Source organism: Cololabis saira, chromosome 14, assembly GCF_033807715.1.
Source record: "Cololabis saira isolate AMF1-May2022 chromosome 14, fColSai1.1, whole genome shotgun sequence".
Taxonomy (NCBI): Eukaryota; Metazoa; Chordata; class Actinopteri; order Beloniformes; family Belonidae; genus Cololabis; species Cololabis saira.
The window spans coordinates 4,719,905-4,746,810 of NC_084600.1; the positions used below are offsets into that span (position 1 = coordinate 4,719,905).

Below are 26,906 nucleotides of genomic sequence, written 5' to 3' on the forward strand. Positions count from 1 at the left end.
CAATAGTGTGCCAAACTGAAAAGGTCAAAGTCTCCAGAGTTGAGAAGACAGTTCATTCTGTACAAAACTTAATCAGCTCATCTCTGTCTTTCTAACTCGCAACATAACAGCCAGGCCATGTCTCAAACACAAGCTAGGAAAAAAAGAAAAAAAAAAAGAAGGAAAAACTGATTGCTATCTGAGAACCACAGCTACAAAATTTGGGCTTTGGGACACAACCACAATGCAGATACTTTCAAAACAATGTTCTGTCTCTGATATAATTAAAAAAAAGTGTTTTATATTTAGCAGACAAAGCGAATGAAGCAGCCAACTAGTTGGTGCATTTCTTACCCTGACTGAGAGGCCATGGCCCCAGCCACTGAAACATTGGAAGGAGGAGGGGAGGAGCTCAGAGGATCTCCCAGGAACTTAGAAGTATTTTCCTCATGACTTCTCAGCCTAAACCTGTCCGCCAACCTCCTCCAGTGGAGACAACCTGACTCTTTCTCACTATAGGTGTCTGTGGGAAGCTGGAAAAGTGAAACTCCAGTCTCTTTAACTCAACTCGAAGGTGCAGTGTATTTCCTTGGAGTGGAGACAAATCTGATTCAGGGAGGGGAGGTGACTGCTCAATCTAGGGAGATACCACGTCCTGCAGCAGCGGGGGTGGTCACATGCTAGCTGGAGTCTACAGGCCTGAGCAGCTTTTGTTATTGTTTTTCTACTCTGAGACTGAATCATGAATGAAGAATCAAAAAGAAAAAAGGAAACAGTCAGGATGAGTCTGAGTGTTTACAATGAGTAGATGTGAAAGGCGGCATTATAGGGATTCATTAAGAAAAATGTACTTAGAAGTGGAAAGCATTGTGTGAGAAAACGCCTCACACAATCTCTATACTGTATGTAATTACTATTTTAAGATATAAAAGCAAATAAGCAAAATAACAAAAGGTGTAGGTGTGTAACTGGAGTAAATAGCAAATGTATGTCAGACTCAAAGCAAAGATCATTAAATCTATGGTAAAAACAGAATAACATTTAAGTAAGGGCAAGCTTGGTCTAAAGACAGTCTTACAAATCACATTTTAAGAGAGCGTGTTTGTGGGTCAACTGCAAAGAGGAATCTCTAAGAGGAGAATAAATCTTACCTCTCTCTGAAAATGGCACTGTCTACCTCCATCCATAAAAGGAGATGTTATTTTACACCACAGGGCCTCTCCTCCGTGTGATGTCACTGCCCTCAGTGAGATCCAGCCAATTACAGCTCACCTATTCTGCAACATGGGCCCTCCCTCCCTCTCACCCCCCTCATTATGCCCAGAGAACAAGGCAAAGCAGCACTGAAGCCTGTTAAAGAAACAGTGTGCAGGTTTTCAGACTGCTGGTTGTAACAAACATGGCACATTTACGTCCAACACAAGATGATGACACAGGCTGTCAACTGTGACATGTTGCAACAATGTTTATCTGGAATCTAAACTGTTCATATCATGCCATTTCACTGCTAGTTCCACAGGTTTCCTGTTATGTCACAAGCTGGTTGTTTGATTCAATTACTTGTGATGCAAACTTAATTTAGGTTTTTGACTGAAACAACCAACCAAGAGTTTATCTTCAAATTTATTTTGTAATTTTTTTCCTCGCTCAAGAGGCCTTTATTGACAGTGTGGAGACAGGAAAAGGTGGTCAAAGAGAGGTGGGGAAGACACGCACCAAAGCGTCCCAGGCCGGGACTAAAGCCTCTGTACACGGTGCGCCTGCTTATCACGCTGAGCTAAACATTTCCCCTCAAGAGTTTAGTTTCATGGCCTTCATTTTAACTGTCACAGTCATCTAATTTACGATAAATATTACTACTTTCATTTGTTCATTAAGACATTTTTCAACAAAAAAAAGGGCTAAAAATAACGACACTTCCGCAACACATCCCCGTTTCACTTTCGGGAAATATGTACATAATGTGAAATTCATACACTGTTACAATCTCAGTTCTGCTAAGTAGTTTTTAGTCATTTACAAAATACTGCAAAGGAGAAAAGAGAGAAACAAAGTGGAAAACAAAGCTTGAACTTGAAGCATTCCTGTATCTGGCTTAGTTAAACATGTTTTGAAAGACACAGAACTGAGAAAAGCTCTGCTGTCGTGATCAGCTATGATGTGGCAACTATTTAATTTAATACTAGCCCTAAAAGCACATTGCATTTTTAGTCACTTCCATGATGTATGTTTATACTTACAAGAACTTTTTCAGTTACATGTGTATAAGGCTGTGCAATGGTACCGGACTGGGTTGGAACAAAGAAAGTTTAGACTCCAAACATTGCATCAACTACCCAGACAGGAAATCCCCTCCTGTCTGAGGTGCACCAATGCATTTTAATGTGAATATTAAAACCATTCAGACTGCTTTCCAGTAATCTAATCATTTATGCATCACGTTCAAAGTGGCCCAAGCCAGAACTGCTGCAGCCATTTTTTAAATACTGCTCCACGCATGGTATCAGCTGGTAATTTGACAAGTGGTCGACCTTTACACAGAAATCCCATTGGTGTAATTAGTCAAAAAAACAGAAACACTGCTGAAACTTGGCTATCCCACCCCAGTAACGTTTATCACATGCTGATAAAAAGGCTAATTAATTACATTGCCCACACTTGCAGTTTATCCAGGTGGAAAGGAAGTGAGAGGGTACATTTTCAGCTGATCCAGTCTATGCTTGGCCTACTTCAGTCACCTACTGGCCTACCTAAAAGGCCAAGTTAAATTTGCAATAACACCTTGAACTGTTCTTGTGTGAAAACTGAGACTATGAATACTGTGGTATTATACCTCCCTTAACGTAATTTCAGAGTTGAAGAGGGAAGTAAATACTCTGAACTCTTGAAACAGCCTCAAAGACTTCATGGTGTTTCTAACAGATTGATCAAGTTGTTAAATATACTCACAGGTCTACATGCATCCCAAACACACTGCACACACAGCACGCACGTCACACACCAAATGTAATCAATGATAAACAGAATACTCCTCCCACTTTTCTCTGTCCTCTTCTGTTTGTAAATACCTGGTTGTCTTATGTCTCCTTTTTCTAAAACATAAACACGTTATATCTTCATTCACACACTACAACACATCACACGCTCACCAAACTGCACCCATCAATGTCTTGTCTTTTCTTTCCTACTTTTTCACGTTCCACTTTTGGTGATCTAAGTCCTCTTTGCCAGAATTTTTAAATTCGTTTTCACCTTTTCTTGCGGGACCAATACAATATAGACCAGACTGTAGACTGGCAAGAGGGCTGGTGAAGGAAACACACTCACACAAAAAAACCCTACCCTCTGTTAATGCATATTACACACACATTATATATATATATATATATATATATATATATATATATATATATATATATATATATATATATATATATATATATATATATATATATATATATATTTATTTATTTATTTATTAGGGGTGTAATGATACACTAATCTCACGATACGGTACGATACACGATATTAAGGTCACGATAACGATACGATATTATAGCAGTATTTTTTTAACAACCTTGAATGAGGAACATGTGACTGGAAAAAAATGTCTTTTATTTGAAAGACACAAAATACAAAACAATGCTGTGTGTTTGCCCTATTGTTACAGTTTGTAATGCTTTATAACTGTTTAAGTTTTAAAGAGAAAGCCAGGCCAACCATTTTCCACAAACTGAACTAAAAGTAAATGTCAGGTTTGCATTATGCATCTTCAGTTTCACACAAGTACAAATATTTTGCCACAAACTGAATAGTTTCTCTCATGTATGATTTGACTTTTTTCTTTTCCAGAAATTTAACAACTAAAATTAAATAAATAAAAGTAAATAAATACATACAATTTTACATCATAAAAAAAGATTGATTCATGCTCACCTTATAAGTGTAAGAGGAGATTTATTTTTGTTAAAAGGTTATTTTGGTAATTCAGGGTTGATTATTTTATAAATATATTCTTTATATTCTGATGTAAATCAGGGACTATAATGACACTAGTCAGTTTATCTGTAGTGATTAGTCTGTTTTAGATTGGGCGGAGTGATACGCCACAGTACGGCACTAGGTGCTGTGTTGATGTTCTAAAATCCTACACTGTTGAGGGACATTAAAGTACACTGGAACTCAGGAGAAATTGTCCCCGTGTTTATCCTACTCACGACCCCAAAAAGGTTTAATTTAATAAGGTAAGGCTTAACTCTACACCAGCCTTACATCAGTAAAAGTTCAGAGCTCAAAACCCTGCAAGAGTCCCGTGATCGGGACCAAAACGGTACTAGTTTCTTCTGAGCGGAGGAAGATTCTGGTCCGCGGGTCGAGGCGTGGTCGGCACGTGCGGTCGGATGCGCGTTACTAGTCAACACAATAGATTAATATTAATAACCCAATATCGCGATACAGTTTGTCACCTCCACGACACGTATCGTGACGTTTTTGTATTGCGAAATTTCGTGGCACAATATATTGTTACACCCCTAATATATATATATATATATATATATATATATATATATATATATATATATATATATATATATATATATATAAATATATATAAAATTTGAATTTTACCAAACTATTTATATATAAAAAAATGATAGTAATACAAGACAAAACAAAGTACATTGTTTTGTCAGCTTTTTTTAAATAACAAATGTCACTCATCATAGGTGATTTCTTTCAGCACATACAGAAGATAAGTTAATAAGAGAAGCAGAAATGAGTACAGATGGAGCGCCGGCACCACCACCCCTGGTGCTTTTGAAGCAAACCTGCTGACTGCAGGAATTCAAGAGTGGGCGCCCGTTCAAATCCTGTAAACCTTTCCCTATTAGCAGCTGTTTGGGGAAGACTACTGAGGGCTGCTTTCATGGCCACATCCATTTTAAGACCTGTAGACATTGAGAAATTTGACTCCAAAAATATACTTTGATCAAGCAGTGACTTTTGGCAACAATTAAATCTAATAATTTTCACTAGAAAACTATTTTCCCTGTAAGAATACACAAACGCATCATGCATACTTTCTTTGTGCCTTTTCTATAAAAGTACTTGGCTGTTTCAAGAGAATAAAGTCCAATGGACAAAGTAAGATCTTTTAATAATTTCTGTATTTTCAGATTAGTTACAATTAGCATATCAAAAGAAGACTTAAGCTCCAGTTGGCATGTTCTCTAAACAACTGCTTATATCCGTCATTCCGGCAGGTTTCAAGCATTTTAACTGACTCAGTGCCTGGAATGTCTCTACTCAGCAGGCGCCTATTATCTGAATCAAAGGGAGCCTTTAGCTCTTACCAATCACGGCCTAGAGCTGTGATTGTTGTGTATTTACCAACTTAGACATGTTAATATAGGGGGGGATTCTGCTTTACACTAAAGAAATGTGTAACCAAGAGGTGAGAAGAATTGTTAGTGGGGAAAAAAACTCCTCAACAAATGACACAAAAATTGGGATAAAACTCTGCATATATTTTACTAAAAAGACCATAACATCTTCATCAAATTCAAACTGGGAGGGGGAGAAAAAGAGAGAAAAAAGTCAGTGGCTGACTGTCTTTTTCAAGCAGATCAAAAATAGTTGGGCACCCAACTGGATTTTGGAGTTAATGAATCCTTTACCACAACTAAATTGCACCCTATCTTAAACAATGTCTAGCTCATCTCACACACCCGCAATTCTCTCATTTGCAGCTTTGACTCAGTTTACACATTGTTCAGGGTACTTTTTCTGCCACATTGTTTATGGAACATGACGCATAAACCTCAATTATCTTGCCAAAGAAGCAGCGTCATTCAAGCTCAACACTGGGAACATCCAGCCTGTCAAGAAGGACCTTAAGGACATGACTCTGTTTACCTGATACTAAACTATGCTAAGTTGTTGTTTCCTTTCAGTTCTTTTTCTCAAAAATGTACAGTCACCTCTTCGGCTCCAAGTCAGTGTCAGGTCTAAATGCTGTAATGTGTCATGTATCCCAATTTAAGAATTTAAGTAAGAACTGGGAATTTCAAAGACATACAGTAGGACGTTTGCTTTATTTAGATGGCATACATCAATGTGCTAATAAAGTGCACTTAACAATTGATCATCTGCAAGTGTGAGTACCTCCTAAAAAGTAAAGATTTCAGTAGTTTGCTGGTCTGGATCATTAAGGTGTGCAATAATAACACATTGGTAAGAAATTAGTGATACTCTCATAAAAACAACACTGCAGTCCATCAATTTGGAAAGGGTTATTAATGTTTTTCCAAACACTTTGCAGTCCATCATTGCTCAAAAGTGGACAATACTCAAGACAGATGCCTTCCTGACACAGGTAGACACGACTTCTGCTATCAGACACCGTTACTAGGAAACCAACTTCCAATCTGGGTTAAGGAGGCTGACACCACCTCCACCTTTAAAAACAGAATACGACATTTTTGTTTAGTAAAGCCCTAGTTAGTGTAAACTTTAATGTGTTAGTGCCAGTAGTCATAGCTGCAGTTTCAGGACAAGAATAGATTAGGTTTTTCTTAAACATCCTGCTATAGGCTGCAGGGGGACACCAACATGATCCTGAGTGATGCCCCTCACCCTCTTAATCAGCTCAATCCACAGTTATTAATTATAAGTATCTCAAAGCAGAATTGTAGTCCATTGTCTTGTCTGCCCACTGTTTTTCTCTTTTGTATGTTTGCAGGCCAGAGCTTCCAGAGCTGCATGTTTACCTGCGTTTCAATTCAATTTTATTTATATAGCATCTAATACAACAGATGTTGTCTCTAGACGCTTTCCAGAGATCCAGAACATGAACATGAACATAAACCCCTGAGCAATTATTACATAAACAATGGCAGGTAAAAACTTTCCACCCTGACCATCCCAGTGTTTCCACCCGTCTATATAGATGTCTTTGTTAGATATATAATGACATTCTGACCATCTCAGTGTCTGCTGTAGATGTGTTTATATAGTTGTCTCTGTAGTGCATTAACTAACCATGTATCAGTCATAGGTTAAATAAATACATATAAAACTTTAAATGATTTAATTATTAACCATTTAATTATTATTAAATTGGTAAATGGTAAATTGGTTTACTAAAAATGGTCATTGGTTCAAGTTACGATAAGTGATCATTACTTATCTTAAACTAACTAACTTAAACGCATTGTCGATGACTATACATTGTTTGAATTGGTTGATGCTATTTAAAGAAGGTATGATTTTGTATTGTAATGCATTATATCCAAATTTTAACGGAATGACTGTAACCTTAATGTGAGTGTCAAAAGGAGCACTGGTCTTATTTGACAGAAATCTAAAGTATATTTTGTAGTAGAATTTCCTTTTTTTTTTTTTTTTACTTTTTTCTTTTCTTTACTACCTCTTTAGGTTTGCTTTTAATTTTTTGTCATGTACTGTATATTATGTGTCGTACCCCAGGAAGGATAGCTGCAGTTTTGCTGCAGCTAATGGGGATCCAAATAAAACTATAGGTACGTAGAACTCTTAAGCTCCTCTTAAGGTTTCCACTGAGCAGTTGGGTTTAGGGCTGGTATAGTACAGAAGGGTTAGAACAGGGGTCGGCAACCCAAAATGTTGAAAGAGCCATATTGGACCAAAAACACAAAATACAAATATGTGGAGCCGCAAAAAGTCTTGTATCAGCCTTAGACTGAAGGCAAATGGCGAAAGGCCAAATGTCGAGAAAAAAGTCGAAATTTTGAGAAAAGTCGAAATTTCGAGGAAAAAGTTGAAATGTGGAGATTAATGTTGAAGTACAATCTCGAGAAAAAAGTCGAAATGTCGAGAAAAAAGTCAAAATGTCGAGAAGAAAGTCAAAATTTTGAAAAAAAGTCAAAATTTTGAGAAAAAAGTCAAATTTTGAGAAAAAAGTCAAAATTTTCAGAAAAAAAGTCGAAATGTCGAGATTAATGTTGAAGTACAATTTCAAGAAAAAAGTCGAAATGTCGAGAAAAAAGTCGAAATGTCGAGAAAAAAGTCGAAATGTCGAGAAAAAAGTCAAAATGTCGAGATTAAAAAAGTCAAAATGTCGAGATTAAAAAAGGAAGAGAGAAAAAAAGGAAAAAGAAGGAAAAAAAGAGAAAAAAAGGAAAAAAAGAAGAAGAAAAAAAGAAAAAAAAAGAAAAAAAGGTCAAACATTTTTGAAAAAGCTCCAGGAGCCACTAGAGAGTTGCCGACCTCTGGGTTAGAAGAATCCAGCCAATTCAAGTGAGTGTTTCCACTGCAGGTCAGACCGCCAGTGAGCATGCAGGCTTTAGACCACATGCCTAGTGTGGTGTCATACAACAACAAACAACAACAATGCTGGAACATCCAACAGGAATAACGCTATATCTAGGAAACTTTGTGGTTCCAGAGCCGACCAGATCTTACTGGTATTTGCAGGCATCCTTTTCCTATTATCTTTCCAATGTCGACAGAATGGCAACTTAACCTTTGTTTTGTGCTTTGCTTTTGTCGTGAGCAGTGACGTTTTTCTATCCACCAATCTATATTGTGTGCCACCAGTAGCTCCGCCCTAACCGTACCATTTTCCTACAACTAGAGGGCGCCCGGAATGGTGGGGTTTGGTACGGTTGTACGGGACCCTTTCATAATGGAAACACAAAACCGTGTACCCGACCACACCGGCCCGGACCGGACCGCTCTGGAGACAGAGCTTTAGTTCTCCAGGTAACAGATAATGACAAGTACTATATCTTGTGCTTTGTAACATTGACAATATATGCGACTTTCCTCTGCCTGTTCTTCTCTTATCTTTCTCTCTTTTCCTGCTCTAGCGGGATTGGCTTTCGGCAGGAGGGTCCCCCCTTATGAGCCCGGTCCTGCTCAAGGTTTCTTCCCTCTTAAAAGGGGAATTTTTTCCATGCAACTGTTTGGCTCATGATTTTTTCTCCCATAAAAGGGGCGTTTTTACCTGCCATTGTTTATGTAATATTTGCTCGGGGGTCATGCTCTGGGCCTCTGGAAAAACTAGAGACAACTTGGATTGTAACAGATCCTATACGTATAAAATCGAATTAAACTAAATTTGAAAACGCTGGCAATAATGCACAGAATGTTTGGATGAAAATGAAACACTGCATATCAGCACAAAAACATCACACGAACTGTCAAGCATAATGGAGGGGGTGAAATCCTCTGTAGTTTTCTAGATTTTTCTATAGTGTAATGCCAGGCCATTTGTCCAAAAGACAAAGTCTGCATGAAATGGATCACACAACAACAACAACAGGTAAACGACCCATGCACACCAGAAAATTTAATACAGTATGTCTGACAAAGAAAAGAAATCAATGTGTTGCAATGGTGCAGTCAAAGTCCAAACCTGTATCTGATTAAAATGTGAGGTGGGGTGAGGAAAAGGTGAGGAGGTGGAACCATAACATGATCTCCTTCCAAGATTTGTACAACTCTTCCTCAGTTATTTAATCATTTTAGAAATCATAATCACCCAACCAAAACTTTACATAATCCAATAAAACTGCAGGGACGACCCAAACTCTGATATCAACAGCAAACCTGGCCAAGTAATACCCCTGAGCCTGCATAGAAGTCAATCAAATTTGGGGATTTTGCAACATTTTGAATGCATTTTTTTACTTTTTAACATGTAAAAACAGTTTTAGACTAACTTTCACAAATAAAATGCAAAACGTATACCTCTGCATTAGTTATAACTTGCGCTAAATAACTGTCACATATGAATAAGAGTGAAGTACAGCTGCACGTGGAAAGGCTTGACTAATCAAATAGTTGATCAACATGTAAAGTTAATCAGAATTATTTCAAAATCTGAATCAGCAATAAGGGCAATGATGCAAATTGTTATCTTAGCCAGTATTTGCTTTTTTATTAGGAATTTATGGTTTCTCATGTCCAAAGTAGGAGGTCAGTCCTCGAGACGAACTATCATTAATTGCAGCCCTAGAATTATGAGACCAGATATTGAAGAATAAAACTGCATGATTTAATCTTTGTAGAATCCAGAGCTAAAGCACAGCATGAGGGGCTTAAGTTTGCAGAAGCAGCACATAAAATGCATAACACGAATCAATCGTAACATAAAATCATCCAAACTGCATTTTCTATATCCATCAAATCTGCTGGTTATTTCACCATTTATATTACATATACAGGTTTTATTTCTTGCATAACACAAAACACAAAATATACTGTCCCCAAATAAATTTTATTAATCTTTACGAGACAGCTTGCTGTTGTGGCAGAGTATGACAACGGCTGTTAATGTACTTTTTCTAAACAAGCACAAGGTATTTCACAGTCCGGATCTGTGCCAGTTCTGTGAAACGAAATGGCCTTAATGAGTTTCACCTTCACAGGACTATATACCCACATGAGAGCTTAACTCTCATCCTAGAGAACAAAAGCCGTAGAACAGATGGAAGAGGTCAGCACACAGTGAGCAGCATATTTTTCTGCTGTGTGAGCAACAGTCTTGTGAGATTTAAAAAAAAAAAAAAAGGCGATAGAGAGAGAGACAGAGCAAGAGAGCGAGAGAGATTTGCTGATGTCTGATTAGATTCAAACTAATTAAACTGGAAAGCTGCATGAGAGTATTTAAGCAACTTACTCTTGACAAGGCTCGTATTTAAAAAGGAAATAATATCTGATTATAGGCTTGCAAAAACTTTAACTATGGACACAACTGTGACATCTTTACAAAACAAAAACCTGATGATTAAAATTTTTCACTTGAAATCCAATCAACCAAAAATATGCAGATGATGAGACACGACAAAGAATCAGTCTTCATTTATTTCCCTTCGGGGATTATTAAAGTATTCTGAATTGGATTGAATTTAATTAGGGCTTTTGTTAATTCAATCAGTGACTTCAAAATGTTCAATTTTGAATCACAGGCATACAATCTTGTGTATGAGCTGTTGTAGAACTGGATGAAACTCGCCACTCTTCATTTCCGAAATAAACAGGCTAGCAAAAGCCCAAGTGCCACCGTAGTACAACTGCACTGAACACTAGCCGTGTCAAAGCCAAAGAAAACATGCACCCTCCATTCTGTCTGGAACGGACAAACAAATCACCAAAACATCTTGACAAGAGCATGTGCCCTTTGCCTTGGCGACAGAGGAAACAGTTGAACTAAGGCCTCTGGGCAAAACTTAAACAGGAAGTGAAGCGTATTTCACAGCAAGCTGCGTCACAGGGAGAGCACGCACATTACTAATGCTTCGTTTGTGTCAGTCACTTGCATTTTTTTAGTATGCATATAATGTAACAAAACTGACATCTGGCAGTAATCTAACTTTCCTCGCTCACTTTCCTGCATAGGTGCTTGAGTGTTTACACTGAAACCCAGCCATCGTGCAGTCACATGCTTCTCAACGTGAAAGCAGCATGAAAAACAAAGAGCTACTAAACTGCTGCTTTTTTTTTTTTTAGGACTTTATCTGCAACTCAGGCACTTGTAGTGTAAAGTGTATTTTGACCCCTGAAAGAAAGAAAAAAAAAACTTTTTTTTAAATGGAGCATTCCACACAAACATTTGCACCTCATTTGCACATATTAACATGTCAGTCAAAGTGGAATTTCATTAATTCCTATGGGAATCCCTGATGTGCAAGGAGATCCTGCTGTCTGACTTTTCCCCCCCTCTGGAATTTACCTCAAGTACATGGAAAATTTGTAAATCGTGCAATGGATTTCAGAAATAAAGACCATACTTTTTGCCAAGAACCTGGATATACGAAGTAATGAACGAGCTAACAAACTACTAGATTGCCATGAAATAACTACACACCGAATATTTAGTTCGCTGCACTCAGTTCAGAACAGCAGAATGAGAGAGAGAAAAAGCAATGATTAGTTTAAAATAAATGTGACAAAAATATGTTATTTTTGTCTTTGTCATGCAGATTATAATGGTAAGCATTATTTTCTCCTTTCTACCGCATGTTCCGGCCTGGCCTCCATTGATGCTGGCCTTTTTTTTCTTTTATTAATTTGTATCCATTACATCCTCCGGATATTACGAGCGGTGCAGCTTTTAACTGAATCCCATTTTTATTTGAGGAAATAGGGAAGTGTGTACGTCCTTCAATAAGGATTGGGATGGACATTAAACTTTAAGATGCTTCTTCCGATGCACGTGCAAGCGTTTTACAACTGTATCAACTACACAGCAGACGTATGTGTCACAAAATGTTGTTAGACATCTACAATACAATTCACTTTTATAATGTATAATTGTTGTAGACTACTCACGTGGTGATTGGTCCACATCAGCTGATACATTAATTACACAGTCATTTAGTCCAAAAACCTTGCATCCCCCCCCCCCATGTTAAATAACTAGTTTTCATTTAATTTGAATGAATACTTGTTGACTCTTAAGAGGCGCCATGCAGATCTCAGTCCTTCATCCCCACTGGTGGCAAAAACCAGCCAAAGTTACTTTTAGGGGTGGGTTAAAAATATCTATATTTTATCGATATACATGTGTAGGAACGATTATCGATACATAAATCCAAGTATCGATTAAAAAAAAAATGTATATATATATATATATATATATATATATTTATATTATAAATATATATATACACAGTATATATATATATATATATATATATATATATATATATATATATATATTTTTATAATTAAAAAAAATATATATAAATATTTTTTTTTTAATTATAAATATATATATATATATATATATATATATATATATACATATATATTTTGTAATCCAATTTATTATTTTTTTTTATCCTGATTTTTTTCCCCCCCATTTTATCCCCCAGTGCTCCTATCCTACCAACCCAGGGAGGCTGCACTGAGCTCAGGTCTCCTCCTTAACCTGAGGTGTGAGCCGCTTCTTTCCACCAGACAGGTGGGGCTTCTCTGGCTGGACGTAGCGCGTGGAAGGATCACGTTATTCCGTTATTGTAACTAGAATATCGATATCGAATCGTATGGTCTTGGGACCAAGTGTATCAGAATCGTATTGGGAGGTCAGTGATGATACCCAGCTCTAGTAACTTTGGACTCTTGTTCCAGTTGTCACTTGCTACATCTGCATATCTCTTTTTGGCAGTATGTCACATATCAGCAACAACGACACCAGCTCACACAGCTACGGTGGACATCATGGCAGCAGAGGAAACTCAAGTGAGTAGTGAAAGGAGAGAAAATGAGTGTGACCAAGCAAAAAACCCCCCCCCAAAAAGCGGAAATCGTTGTAAAAACAACTTTACATCCATGTCTATAGGTGGACCGGCTGAGCTAAATATTTCAAAAATTCCTTTGCTGCTTTAAAAAAGTAATTCCCTAATTGTGTTCACAGCAGCTGTGTTGTGTTATGAGAAAGCTGTGTGTTGTTGGACGGCAGCGCCGCGCTGCACCTGGGTCTTCATGCACTGACCTTTCTGCACGATACAACCTTTTTACATTCAGTAATGGCCGTTACGCCGTTTTCTTTACTTAATGCTTCATACCAGCTGAAAAGTACACAATTCAATTGTCACAACAGGTAATGTCTATGCCTGTAGCCCACTAGATTAGAGGTATATTGTTGTTGGCAAACCAATATGGTGACGATTCAATGCTTTATGACTGCATTTATGCTAAAGATCACTTCCCTTATTGCTTACCTCGCAAGTTACAAAAAAGATGTTTTAAAAGGCAACACACACTGAAACTATATGGTACGGGTCTCCAACGTGTTTCACACTAACTGATTGGTGTTTGCATCATTCTGTCAATGTCATGGACATCCGGATTTTCACTTTGGCTCCCAGTTAACAAATAATAATCTGAAAGACTTTTCTCAGATGAGCATCGAAGACACGAGAATCTGCAGCAGCGGTGTGGTGTTAAACACCTAACATTACCATTTCTTTATGGAATATCTATAATGCACACACTCACTCACACACTTCAACGTAAAGATGAAGATTGTTCTTATTTGTGCAATTGCAGGCAACTTGTCTCAAGTTACAACTGAGCCACTTCCCTCTCTGCACGTTTCACGTGAGCCCTGTATTGTGGTTTTTACCAGAGGTAAAACCACGTTAGAAGACTGTCCCCGAAGTAACTGACAGGTCAGCGATGTCAATACATGCGAATACACACGCACACAGTTCCTGCAGAGCATGTCATAAATTAAGAAAGTGTTTTCTTTGACTTTAACAAAACATGTTAACATCAAACTTGAACATTTCTTCTAATGACATTCCCATTAAGACTTCACTAACATCATCCGCTGTATGTTCCAACTTCCAACCGATTGCAGATGTGTTTCCATTTCAGCGTTTGTGACATATGGGTTCATGACCTTTGGGCTGCCCCAGCACAAAGTGTCAAATCTGTCCCTGTATCTACAACCCCCTCCCCCCACAGAAAAGTGTTGAGTCTGTCGTCCTCAAATATGCACCTCAGCCCATTAAATGATCAAGAGTGAAACAGTAGACTTATGATGCATTTTTTCTGCCCTTCCCCCAACTGTGCCACTTAAAATGGCTTCCTAGAAAAATATATCAGCTGTCCCTTTCTTTGCTAGACCAAAACAACACTTTTGTGAGTGCGTTCCTGCACTACACTTTATTACTATGTCCTGGAAACCAGTCACTTCTCTTATGTGACGAGAACAACTACATTTTTTTGCTGACATTTGCATGGGTTTAGAGTTAGTTTCAATGTCAGGAGTTGAGTTAGACAAACAGAAAACAAGTTAAATAAATAACTAATTTACACAGTATTTACAGAGTATTTCACAATAAAGGATCACAATAAAACACCAGCAGCAGATTCTGTTTACAACACTCCCTGATTGCACAACTTTGTTTATAAGTGTAGATTGTGATGGTTTAAGTTGGTGATTATTACAGGAACAAAAACAACAGCTTCTGTCTTAGTTTCTCACAGCCTGACTAAAAAAGTGACATTGAAACCTCGTCCCCTGTAAATAAGTACCGTTTTACAGTCAACATTAGTGAGATCAGCCTGATTTAAGGGCTGATTTTGCTGATATTGTGGTAAAGAGACACCTGGATCAGAAACACCTGCATCTGTTAGCTCTAATGCTAGCCGGGGCTAGCGGCTCCTGCCTCTTGAAACCTCTCATTTCCATCGGAACTGCTCCATAACACTCCCCCCCGAACACAACACCACCCTCCCCGGGTCGTGGGCACTCACACCCGGCGGCGGGGAGCAGGAAACACCGGGGATGCTCACCTCTTGTCTTCCCTTTAGGCCCAAACCATTCTAGCTGCTGAAGCTCTTTTTCTCTTTGTCTTTTCCTCTTCCAGATTCACGCTAAATGCACTCGGAGATGAAGCCGCAACGGCGACGGGACTCAGACCGGGCTGACGGGCTTCGCGTCGGGCTGGATCGGCGTCTGCGCATCGAGAGCGAACCCCGGCGGGATCATTTTGTCCGCGGTAGTTTGTTGCAGTGCTGGACGGGAGTGATAGGTGAGACTAGCTAAAGCTGCAGGTAGCCATGCTGCCTTCACGGCCCGTCGGACACATGGCAGCCGCATGTCCGTCCACGTTTATGAATAAATAAATAAATAAAAATATATTTGACATGGGAAATTGGAATAAATAATAAATATAAAATAGAATTAAAATAATAAAAGGAAATTGTTTTTTTATTTTATTTTATTGTATTAGTTTGCACACAATAAAAGTAACACTTGCAAATCAAAATAGTAAAACAAATGTGACAGGAGAGGTCAAAAAGCCAACAGGCTTATCTACAAAGAAAACTTGACATTTTTTAAATATGAATTAAATGAGATGATACATTTCTTTTAAAAATTTCTAGAGAACCAGAGCTTTTGATAATGTGAGATTTGGAGTTCCATATCTGGGAAATTCTGACAGCAAATTCTGGGAAGTTTTTGATTGAGGAGGAGTTATGTTAAGGACATTTCTAAATCTCGTTTTAAAACTTATTTTTGGCTTTTAATCCAGCATGCCAGTTGTGTGGTCTCTGTCTTGTCTTTTACAGGACCGTCTCAGAAAATTTGAATATTGTGATAAAGTCCTTTATTTTCTGTAATGCAAAAATGTCATACATTCTGGATTCATTACAAATCAACTGAGATATTGCAAGCCTTTTAGTATTTTAATATTGCTGATTATGACTTACAATTTAAGAAAACTCAAATATCCTATCTAAAAAAATTTGAATATTCTGGGAATCTTAATCTTAAACTGTAAGACTTGATCAGCAATATTAAAATAATAAAAGGCTTGCAATATTTCAGTTGATTTGTAATGAATCCAGAATGTTTTAATTGCATTACAAAATTGCATTTCCCCCCTGTTTGTATTACGTTTTTGTTGTTGCTTTTTTTTCTGTATGTTTTATATTTTCCCCTTATGTGTTCGAAATAAACAATTCAATCATTCAATGAAAATAAATAAAAAATAAAAAATATGTTGAACGGTACTGCTTCAAAAGCCCAGCAACTTCAGTTTCCAGTTGGATTATATCAAATTAGAAAAAATAATCTTGACAGCAGTCGTGATAGATTCCAAAGTGAATAATATTGTCATTTAAAATGTTTCAATCACAAAGATGAATTTTAGCACACTGTTTAAGCATGTACTGTATTTTTAATTTAAACGTCATGGACATTGTTTTAAGAACTATAAATTCCTATTGTCTGTGAATGCAACACTACAGTGACGCACTACTGGCTCATGTTTGACGTTCAGGAGATCACGGCTCATTGTTCCCTGCTGTTTATGCATAACTACTCATTTAACTACATCAATACACTGTAGAACTTTTTCATGGGCCCTTTAGGCTTGGTTTAGTTACAAACATATTTACCTGTGATTGGTGATGAAAAAGTTCACGGTGCTTGAGAATTTGTGCCACTACTTTTGCACATGTATGTACAGTGAATCATCCTTATTTATCAAGAACACCCAATGACTCTTCCAAGCAGCAACCACCGCCCAAAAATGATCAACCCAAATCCCTGCACACCTTTCAGACACATACACGGGCCAAAAACAACTTTTTGAGCTCTTTAACGTTTGACCAACCAGTCTGTTGAACGTGTCACACCCTCTACCTCCAGAAAGCATGAAATTAATAAAGTTAACTTTCTAATTCCTACAGTCATTATGCCTTTCACTTTAGCAAATAAGAATTTTTGAAAAAGTAAAATTCCAAGGCATCATAATAAACATTTTATTAAGAAAATGTAATGGCATAGCACACACTATTAACATTGTAATGTATTCCGTAATGCTTCATAGAGATTTTGAGATCTAGAGAGGAAGTTTAACTAAAAATAAACTTCAGTACAAAAAATCACAAGATTTAAGTTGAACAAACCCATTCTTTTCCTTGCATATTTAAAGTTAATTTCGTTAATAAAAATTCAAACTTGACAAAACGTCCCTGTAAAAGCAGAGGAAAAACATTTTAAAAACAGAACATGACACAGCTCAAAAATAGTCTTTTATTTTAGTCCGTTACCAGCAAATCTGAACAACTGTGTAATCTATTCAGTTCCAACTACCTAGACTGAGAAAAGAAAAAAGGGGGAAAAAAACAGAAAAAAATAGTGAAACAGCATTTTCATTTCTTCTTTTTCTTCTTCTTTGGGGGTCCTTGATCTGAATCGCTGCTGCTTCCTGAGTCTGAGCTGTCGGAGGACGAAGAGGAGGAGGAGGACGAGGAAGATGTTGAAGAGCTGTTATCGTCACTGTCGCTGCTGCCGTCGCTGTCGTCTGAAGAGGAGCTGGAGGAGTCGCTGCTGTCTGAAGAGGAGTCGCTGCCAGAGTTGTCTGAATCCCCGCTGCTGCCGCTCGAGTCTTTGGCCCTGAGAGTGAGAGGAAGATCATGAACTCTGAGAACTGAAGGGTGCATATGTTTCACTGCTGCAGCTGCTATGCTAAATTAAATCCTGTATGGGCTAGTGTGGGGAGCATTTCTACCATGAGTTAGTTAGTTAATATTTATTTCGGTCAATAACAGACATAAAAATCCACAAACAAGATAACACAGGTTTTTCCCTGGTCAACATTGTGATTATTTTGACCGAAAAGATCTGGACTTGAAGCATAAAGCTTATCTTGCCCACCTTTTAACAGAATAGAATATACAAAAAGAACAAATTAAGTATCATGAGGCTACGCAAAATAATAATAATAGTGATAATAATAATAATAATAATAATAATGACGATGATTATAATAATAGTAGTAGTAATAGTAATAATAATAACAATAATAATAATAATAGCTTAAATAACTGTAATAATAATAGTAATAATAATGATAATAATAATGATTGCTCTGAAAACAGAAAGTGAAAAGATGCTAAGGAAACTGAAAAAAAAATGTATGTTGTCATTTCATCTCATGCATGTTTACATTCTTCTTTGTTTGCTTAATGTGCTCCTATATATGTGTCCATTACCTTTGCTATGAATATTATCTTGTATGCTTTTATTGAGTTTGCTAGTTTAAGGTCGTTATCTAATGAGTTCCACAGTTTTACTCCTAAAACGGATAAACATCTGCCCTTTGTATTTGTTCTTATTGCTGTTGTGTCAATGAGCCATTAAATTACTTTACACTTTGGCAACTCTGCTTTTTCTCTTTTTAAAAATATCTAGAAGAAATATCAATACTCATATTGCTTCATTTATTTGAGAAGATTACACACGCGTTTTCTTCTCGTCTTTCTGACTCTTCTTGATGTTGAACAGACAGCCGTGGCCACGTGTCACTTCAGTTTTGCCTATCAGGGATTCATCAGCGTCTATTAAAAGCACGGTGCTGTGTGTCATTGATGTGATCTCATGCACATTTATCCACAGTCACCAGCCTGTGTTATCGTCTCCTGAACGGTGGCAACTGTTGCTACTACCAGAAGACAAGCAACGAAAAGAAAGAAGAAATAAATCTGCTTTAGAAAATAATCTGTCGTGATTATGTTCTGATGCTTTTTTAGTTTACAACCATATAACCAACACGACATGACACAAGGCAGTCGCTTTTTAATGAGGACTCTTATATCATTAGTCCCACCTGTTTCTGTAGCAAAAGACCAAGTTTAATATGGAAAAAAGTAAAATAGAATAGTTTTCAGATGAGAAAAATTGGGGTTAAGTGTGTTTTCTCCTCAGAATACAAATCTGAAATATCACTGGGTATGACTTAAGAGTGATAAATCTGATAAAAATATGCATCCTTAGCTTTCAGAATCAATGATAAATCTGCACGGGCACCTGCAAAATAAAATAAAATAAAAATAATTTACAATGCAACTGTCAGACAGTTGATAAAAGGAGACGTGAGTAAAACTGTAATGACTCGTACCCTCCACTAGAAGGCTCTGTCGAGCCATATTTCTGTCCACTGTTTCAAATGTTGCTTTCTGTCAGACTTTAATCAGTGAGACTAGAGACAATGATGCTGCAAAAGGTAATCTATTTTAAAATAAGAAAAAATATATAATTAAAAATAAAAAACTTTACAAACGGAATAGGTGCTGTGTTTGTGTGATGAAATGACGGTACTTTTGAGTTATCTGAAAGCTTTTCCACTTGTATAAATCTAGTTTAACTGACACTTCACATGCAATGTGCGTTATCGGATCCAGAAAAGAAAAAAAAGATGAATAAACAGCAGTATGACATGTCTGGAGCTCAGAAGGTCAGTCAGACAGATGTGTCTGCGCTCATATTTTCATTTGCCCTTATCATGAAATAATGAAAACACAAAGCTATGAAATTATCCCAAAATGCCAAACTGTCAGCTCATCATGCTACTGAATGATCTATGCAAGGTGACATCTTACTTCTTTTTAGGCTTCTTCTCACTGGAACCTTCTCTTCCTGATCTGGGAAAAGAAAAATAATAATGATAAACACACCTCTTTAACAGTAAAATAAGCTCCTATTTAGGAATACACATTTGTTTGCTTAACTTTTGACAATAGCCCCTTTTACATTGGCGGATACCCCGTGTTTAACAAACAGATCTAGCGTGTTGCCTGTCCTTTTTACTGACAACAGATCAGCTTAATTCTCTCAATGAATAAAACATCACTTGTTTCAGTCGGGGTGGGTAATTGGTTCTTGACAGGAAAGATAATCTTAAAAAGGGAAGAACTTTGCAGACAAGACTTGCTTTTTATGCAGAAGCGTGACGTGGGCCCATTATTACTGACCAGAAGGCCAGGAAACATTGAAAAGCCTTATGTGCAAAGTTTCGGCTCAAACATCCCACACATGTAAACTTCCCCTGAAATCTTATACTGGACTTTGATAAAAATGACATTCTTTATCCCATGGCAACTCTTTATTTACAGCCCCAATTCCAAAAGAGATGGGATGCTGCGCGAGATGTCAATAAAAACTAAATACAATGATTTATAAATCTCATAAACCCATATTTGATTCCTACGGGAACATAAACAACATGTCAGATGCTGAAACTACAAGATTTTGCATTTTCGTGAAGATATTAGCTCATTTTGAGTTTGATGGCACGAACATATCTTGAAAAGGTTGGAACAGGGAGATGTTTATAATTGTGCAGCATCCCCTTTACTTTTAACTGTTTCTAAACATCTGGGATGTAAGGAGAGCAGGTGCTCGAGTTTTAGGAGAGAAATGTTGTCCCCCCCTTGTCTAACGCAGGATTCTAGCTGCTCATCAGCCCTGGAAACTTCTTTCTTTTGTTTCATGATGCTCCAAATGTTTTCTATGGATGAAAGATCTGGACTGAAGGGCCGGCACCTGGATCTTATCCTGTGAAGCCATTCTGTTGTACAGTATGTGGTGTAGCATTGTTTTATGGAGCTAGAACAGTCTCATAATTTTGCAAATGCACAGGACAAAATTCACAAATGCACAGAACAATTCACACGTGCGTAGGACAAGATATACAAATGTATTTTTGATGCACACAAATATAACCTGATTTACAAACGTTTTTTGTCTGTGAGCCGCGCCTGATTTGCGTGTGACTTTTGAGACTCTCCTGACGTGACTTGATCCACAAATACATTTTTTTTAACACAGAAGGATCTGCAACCAATCAGATATCTTCCTTTGTTTCAGCCAATCATAAGAGCGCACCCCACGTGGAGGACGATTTACTCTAAACCAATCAGATTAAAGGGGCGGATACACCTGCTGTTTGAACTGCGTTAGCGCCGTTCTCTTAGAAAAGTGATTAATACTTCGAGTTTGTGGAGTAAAGATAAATAAACAGCAACAGGAGATAAAAGATAAACAGGATGGAGAGGAGATCACTGTTCTGATTTTCTTGTGATCCCGGTAAAGAAAACAGCGCGATCGGAGATGGTTTGTCGGGCTGTTCAACCAGAGCCGTCGGGAGACTGGAGAGGTCTTATGGCGCTTTTCCACTAGCACCTACTCAGCGCGGCTCGGCTCGGGACGTCTCATCCCGGCTCCACCCTTTTTCTCCTCGTTTGTTTTTCCCCCCAGGTGAGAAGTGGGGGGGTTGGGGTGAAGCTGCTGTGACGTACTCGATTGCGCAACTCCTTTGTTCGTGTCGGCGCTGACTCCAGTTCTTGATTCAAACGTCTGACGGCCCCGCCCCGCCCCCCGACCAATCAGTGGCCTAGAGGGTGGTGACGTCAGATATAGTGCCGGCTGTGCCCGGTTAGAACCTCGGCAGAATGGTTACAGAAAAAGTATCTGCTTGGCACGGCTCCACCCGCCTCGGCCCATAGTGGAAAAGCTCAAGACGTGGGCGTGGCGAGTAGAAGCGCGCTGAGTAGATACTAGTGGAAAAGGACCATTAGTCCTGCTGATGCAGCAACTGATGATGAGAAACTTTAGATGGTGGGATCTTCAAAGTCTTGGTATTTTTACATTGAGGAACATTTTCCTGAATATGTTTACAATTCCTTTTGACAGTTTGTCACAGATTGGTGAGCCTCTGCCTCTCTGAAATGATCCTTTTATACCCAGTCACATTACTGACACGTTGACAATTAACATCATTTGTTTTCAAAAGCTCCTTCAGCTGCTTTTGATTTCTGCCAATTACTTTTCCAGCCTTTTGTTGCCCCAGTTCCAACTTTTTTTGAAATGTGCTGCTGTCACCAAATTCAAAATAAGCTCACATTTTACATGGATTGGCAAAACATCTCAGTTTCAACATCTGATAAGTCGATTATGTTCTGTTGGGAATTAAATATGGGTTGGTGTTTTGTGTTTGAGTTTGCAGGATAGACCCCAGGAACAGTAAATCATCTCTACAAAGTGTTGCGGTATTATAGGACGGCATGGACAGTGGCTGTAGTGAAAATGGAGCTCAAACATTTGAGAAAAGTGACATTTCAGGGAAGAGGAAACGCATCACACACTGCTACTAGAAATTAACTGACAAGTCACTTACCCAGTGATGCTGAGGGGTTTGTTTTCATTCTCCTTCAACTTCTTTTTCATCTCACATGTTCTTGATGGTCTGTGCACATATTTCCTTTTCCCTGTGCACTCGTAGGTCCAGTGTCCCATCTCCAAACATTTCTGGCAACGCACATGTTGTTTATTTGCCTCCCTGTGTGCAATGAAACACAATTTTGAATGGCGCACATCCAAATAATTAACAAAGACGTAAAGACTCCAATCCTGACCTTATGCGTTACATTAACGCACATCCCACTTTGGCACAGACTCATATCCGGCACTTTAAAAACCTCATGTTGTACATTTATGCTTGTACATTTTCTCTCTTTTCATTATATATTTGCTCTTGTATTGTATTGCACCAATCACCACAACAATTCCTTGTGTGTGTTTAACAAACTTGGCAATAAACCTTTTTCTGATTCTGATGAAAGTCAGCGTAAAAGTGATCACTCTTAATTGCTGCATTTACATTACACTGTTGAAGGAAGAAAAGAAAAAAATGGATGGTGCAGGTGCAAGTTTAGCCCTCAGCACCGCTTGAACATACTTGCTCATATTCTAAATTAATAATTTTTGGAGAAAGCAATGGAATGAGAGACAGCATATATGACTGCTGTTTCCCATCCCATCCTAAAAAGAAGGCAAGTTCAAATTTGAGCAAGGCCAAATAATCGTTGAAACACAATCTCTAGAAACGTTGAGAGTCATGGGAAGAATGTAATGTTTAGTAAATCGGGTAATCTTCCAAGGCCAGAACATTGTCTTCAAATAAACTTCATTTCTGGATCAGTGTTCTCTCGCTGAGTAAATGCACAGATGAAGGAAATCAGGGCAACTAGAGAGTAGTTTTGTGTTTTCATGGTTTCATGTCATGGTCAAATACAGAAATATCTGGACTACTTTCCGAGCAGCTCATGTTCTGATTCAATTAAGACATTGATTCTTATCTACTGTGGAAACCCATCTCTCCCTTGACTACCTGCCAGCAGTGTCGCAGTCAGAAAAGTATCTCATTGCGTAACCACAAAAATGGATTAGAAACAGTACTGGAGTTGAGGGGGGATGAGGGGGGATGGCCTCCCCGCCTGAAATAAAAACGGTCCAAATCATCCCCCTGTAAAACTGCCATCCCTCCTTTCCATCCCTTATGTCATTTCATCAATGAATGTGGTTTTACTGCTATTTCAACATTTAGAGTCATCACCAGAAAATTTTGACAATTTTTACCCCTTTCAAGTAAATTTTCACTTGAAATAAGTAGAAAAATCTGCCAGTGAAACAAGATTCATCTTCTCATTACAAGCAAAAAAATCTTGTTCCACTGGCAGATTTTTCTACTTATTTCAAGTGAAAATCTACTTGAAACAGGTGAAAATTGTTTTTTCCAGTGATGAGTCTTGTTTTAAGTGTAATGAGACTTTTTTACTAAAATTAGACTTTTTTTTAAGTAGAAATAAGCCAAATATTCTTGTTAAGATTTTGAGTTTTTGCAGTGATCCATGTTACTTATCCTGTGAAGGACAGAGTCATATTGATAAGTTCAGAAAAGTGTTTTTTATTGTTGTGTTCTGATGTATTTGATGTAAGCCCAGTGGATATTTAAAGCTTACAGAAGGCTGCATTTAACTGCTGCTATGTCATTCCTGCAGTTTTTCTGCAGGTGTTTTGGTCACTGCTATTATTTGTAATATATTATATTATTTGTAATCAGCACAAATTATCTGTTCATATGATCATATGATAAAATCCACCAACCCCACTGATTCTTTTTTACAACTCGAGTACTGCTTATAGACATTCACTTCTTAAGGATTTGTAAAGAAATTGGAGTGAATGAAGGATCCACGCTGTTTGAGGATCATTTACCTCGTTGAACTGTAACTTTCAACCTTCTGAAACGACATTTTATTATCAATAAATAGATTATACCTGTAAAATAAAACATTAATTGTTGAATGCTTATTAATTAATCTCCTTACATGGTGGTCAAATAATCAAATGTGTAACCGGTGCAACCCAAACTCGAGCATTTATGCTTCTTTCTCTCTTTTTTTTGGAGAAAATGTCAGATTTTCTGTTTCGAGGGATCACAGCGATGTCTGATATCACAGTGATAGTCGCCGAGTTAGCTGAATTTACCCCCCAGACGCACGAACTAAGCTTAATATATTACTGAAAACATTTCAGGTGAAATATTAAAACTGTTTCTTCATCAGATTTAGACGAGTCGTCCCGACGAGTAACACAGACGCAAACTGTCTGATTTCCCTCCGCTAAAGACGCTTTCGACGAACTTTCGAGTTTCCTTTGGGTTTATAAGCACAATCTGTTCACAAAAAAACATGTAAGGACGTAGTTATATTGAGTTAAAGAAATAAAACTCACGCCTGCCTCCTGGCTATTATTCTGTGCATGGGAGTCGCCATGTTGCGGGTTTTCTTCTTCTCTTGTGAGAATTCAGCACGTACTTCCGGAAAATAGAGCACAGCGCCCCCTGTAGTTTGTTATGATTATGATTATGCGAAGGATAAGGATCTGTAGGAATTTTTCTTTCTTTCTTTCTTTCTTTCTTTCTTTCTTTCTTTCTTTCTTTCTTTCTTTCTTTCTTTCTTTCTTTCTTTCTTTCTTTCTTTCTGTCTGTCTGTCTGTCTGTCTGTCTGTCTGTCTTTCTTTCTTTCTTTCTTTCTTTCTTTCTTTCTTTCTTTCTTTCTTTCTTTCTTTCTTTCTTTCTTTCTTTCTTTCTTTCTTTCTTTATTTTTCCGACGAAAGGAGGGCCTTTTTTCGCCCTAAACGTGCCCCAAAAGTCACCAAGTTTTGCACGCAAGCCAGGCCTGGCGAAAAATTTTGATATTTCACGGTTTGCATTAATGGGTGTGGAAAAATGGCTCAACAGCGCCCCGTGGAAAACTTTGTGCCTCAAGCCCCACAATATGGTTTGACGTACATGCACGAAAATCGGTACACACCTGTATCATGTCGCAACCTAAAGAAAAGTCTCTAGGCGCTACGACCGAAACCCAACAGGAAGTCGGCGCAATTTATGCCATTCCTTCGGCAGTTAATACGGCCCGAATCGTAACGTGCACCCAGGTGTGTTATACATCAAAATGTGTCTTTTCTCAGTCAAAAGTGTTGCCGTATACATCAAAATGTGTCTTTTCTCAGTCAAAAGCGTTACCGTGGCGACGATAGACGCCAAAAAGCCCCCCCCCCTCTTCTGATTGGTCAATATTTGATAGTCCCTATTTTCTGCTATAACTTTTGAATGGTTTGATATAAAGAGTCGTGGCTGGTGTCATCTGACTAGGATTTGAGTACTTGACCTTCATTGGCATGAATTAGCCCCGGCCCTTCATCTTATTGGTCGATATCTGATAATTCCTACTTTCTGCCATAACTTTTGAATGGTTTGACATAGAGAGTCGTGGGTGGTGTCATCCGCTAAATGTCCAGGCCTGAAGAATCTACATCAAGTCATACAAGCTTCCACTGCAGCCTGAACGTGCACAAGGGTGGAGGACCGTTCATCACTGCTTGCAGCTTTAATTATTATTATTGTCAGAAGCTTTAAGTCTCTTCCTGTCCTGGTCAATGCTGTCTGCTCCCCAGCAGACCACAGCGTAGTAGAAGATGGCAGAGGCTACCACAGAGTTGTAGAAGGTCTACAGCAGAGGCCTGCAGACCCCACTCTCAGACAGAGAGAAGGCTGAATCATGGAAACCCCAGACTGCTGCCCACGCCTACAAGTTGATCAGCCCCTAAAAAATTGATAGATTCATTTAACTTTTGAGAAGTAGCCGCAATCACATCACAATTGATCAAAAATCTATTTTTTATCACTATTATTATTTGAATGACACACTAATAATAATACTACTACTAATAATACTACTACTACTACTACTACTACTACTAATAATAATAATAATAATAATACAAATAATAATAATAATTGAATAGATTAACTTTCTAGCATTACACCTGTGTTGAAAAAATAAGGAATAAAGTTACATTATTTTTTATGATAATTCAGTACTAGCAAACAGTTGCTGAGGCTGAACATTTGGTTATCTGTGTCACCACATAGTGCACCCTCCCACCTATCAACTGTCAGTACACCCACCCCACTGACTGTCAGATTCAAGGCTGCTTATTCATTTCACCTCTTTGTTTAACCTATCTTTATCAAATCCTTTAATTCCAACAAATATATTTTATTTTGTTGTAGAACACAAAGGCAAATGTGTCGTTTTTGTCCTGAACACTGGTTTGTAAATGTTTTGTAAAGGAAATAATAATTATGGTATTATCATTATTAATAATATTAATAATAATAATATTAATAATAATAATAATAATAATAATAATAATAATTATTATTATTATTATATTTTTTTTATATATTTATGTTTTAAAGGGTTAAGTAGATAATCAAATAATTGGTTAA

The 26,906-nt window shown here is 37.7% G+C and overlaps 2 protein-coding genes across 6 annotated transcripts in view; both read right to left on the minus strand.

The window, feature by feature from the left end:
- Nucleotides 1–15,532, minus strand: part of aff4 (AF4/FMR2 family, member 4) — a 47,833-nt gene extending 32,301 nt beyond the window's left edge. For 2 of the 5 annotated variants that reach the window (XM_061739447.1, XM_061739449.1), the window contains exon 1: nucleotides 15,271–15,532. Coding sequence is in view for 2 of the 5 variants with exons in the window: in XM_061739446.1 (XP_061595430.1) it covers nucleotides 334–350 (17 nt within the window). In the remaining 3 variants the exon portion in view is untranslated. Of the gene's footprint in view, nucleotides 1–333; nucleotides 552–15,270 lie in introns of those variants that run through there. The other 3 variants (XM_061739445.1, XM_061739448.1, XM_061739446.1) reach the window with 2 other exon arrangements.
- Nucleotides 15,533–17,241: 1,709 nt separating this feature from the next.
- Nucleotides 17,242–24,893, minus strand: zcchc10 (zinc finger, CCHC domain containing 10). The gene is made up of 4 exons (XM_061739453.1): nucleotides 24,845–24,893; nucleotides 22,446–22,607; nucleotides 19,870–19,911; nucleotides 17,242–17,884 (listed from the first exon to the last, which is right to left on the minus strand). Exons 1-4 carry the CDS (start codon nucleotides 24,883–24,885, stop codon nucleotides 17,641–17,643), a joined length of 489 nt encoding a protein of 162 aa, XP_061595437.1. The 5' UTR covers nucleotides 24,886–24,893; the 3' UTR covers nucleotides 17,242–17,640.
- Nucleotides 24,894–26,906: the final 2,013 nt, after the last annotated feature.

Bases quoted from the DNA above. Each gene is read 5' to 3' on its own strand.
- zcchc10 (XM_061739453.1), bottom strand. From the start codon at position 24,885: ATGGCGACTCCCATGCACAGAATAATAGCCAGGAGGCAGGC. The intron at 22,608-24,844 runs GTGAGTTTTATT...CATTGCACACAG, and splicing joins ATAATAGCCAGGAGGCAGGC to GGAGGCAAATAAACAACATG. The intron at 17,885-19,869 runs GTAAGATGTCAC...TCTCACTCTCAG, and splicing joins GAGAAGAAGCCTAAAAAGAA to GGCCAAAGACTCGAGCGGCA.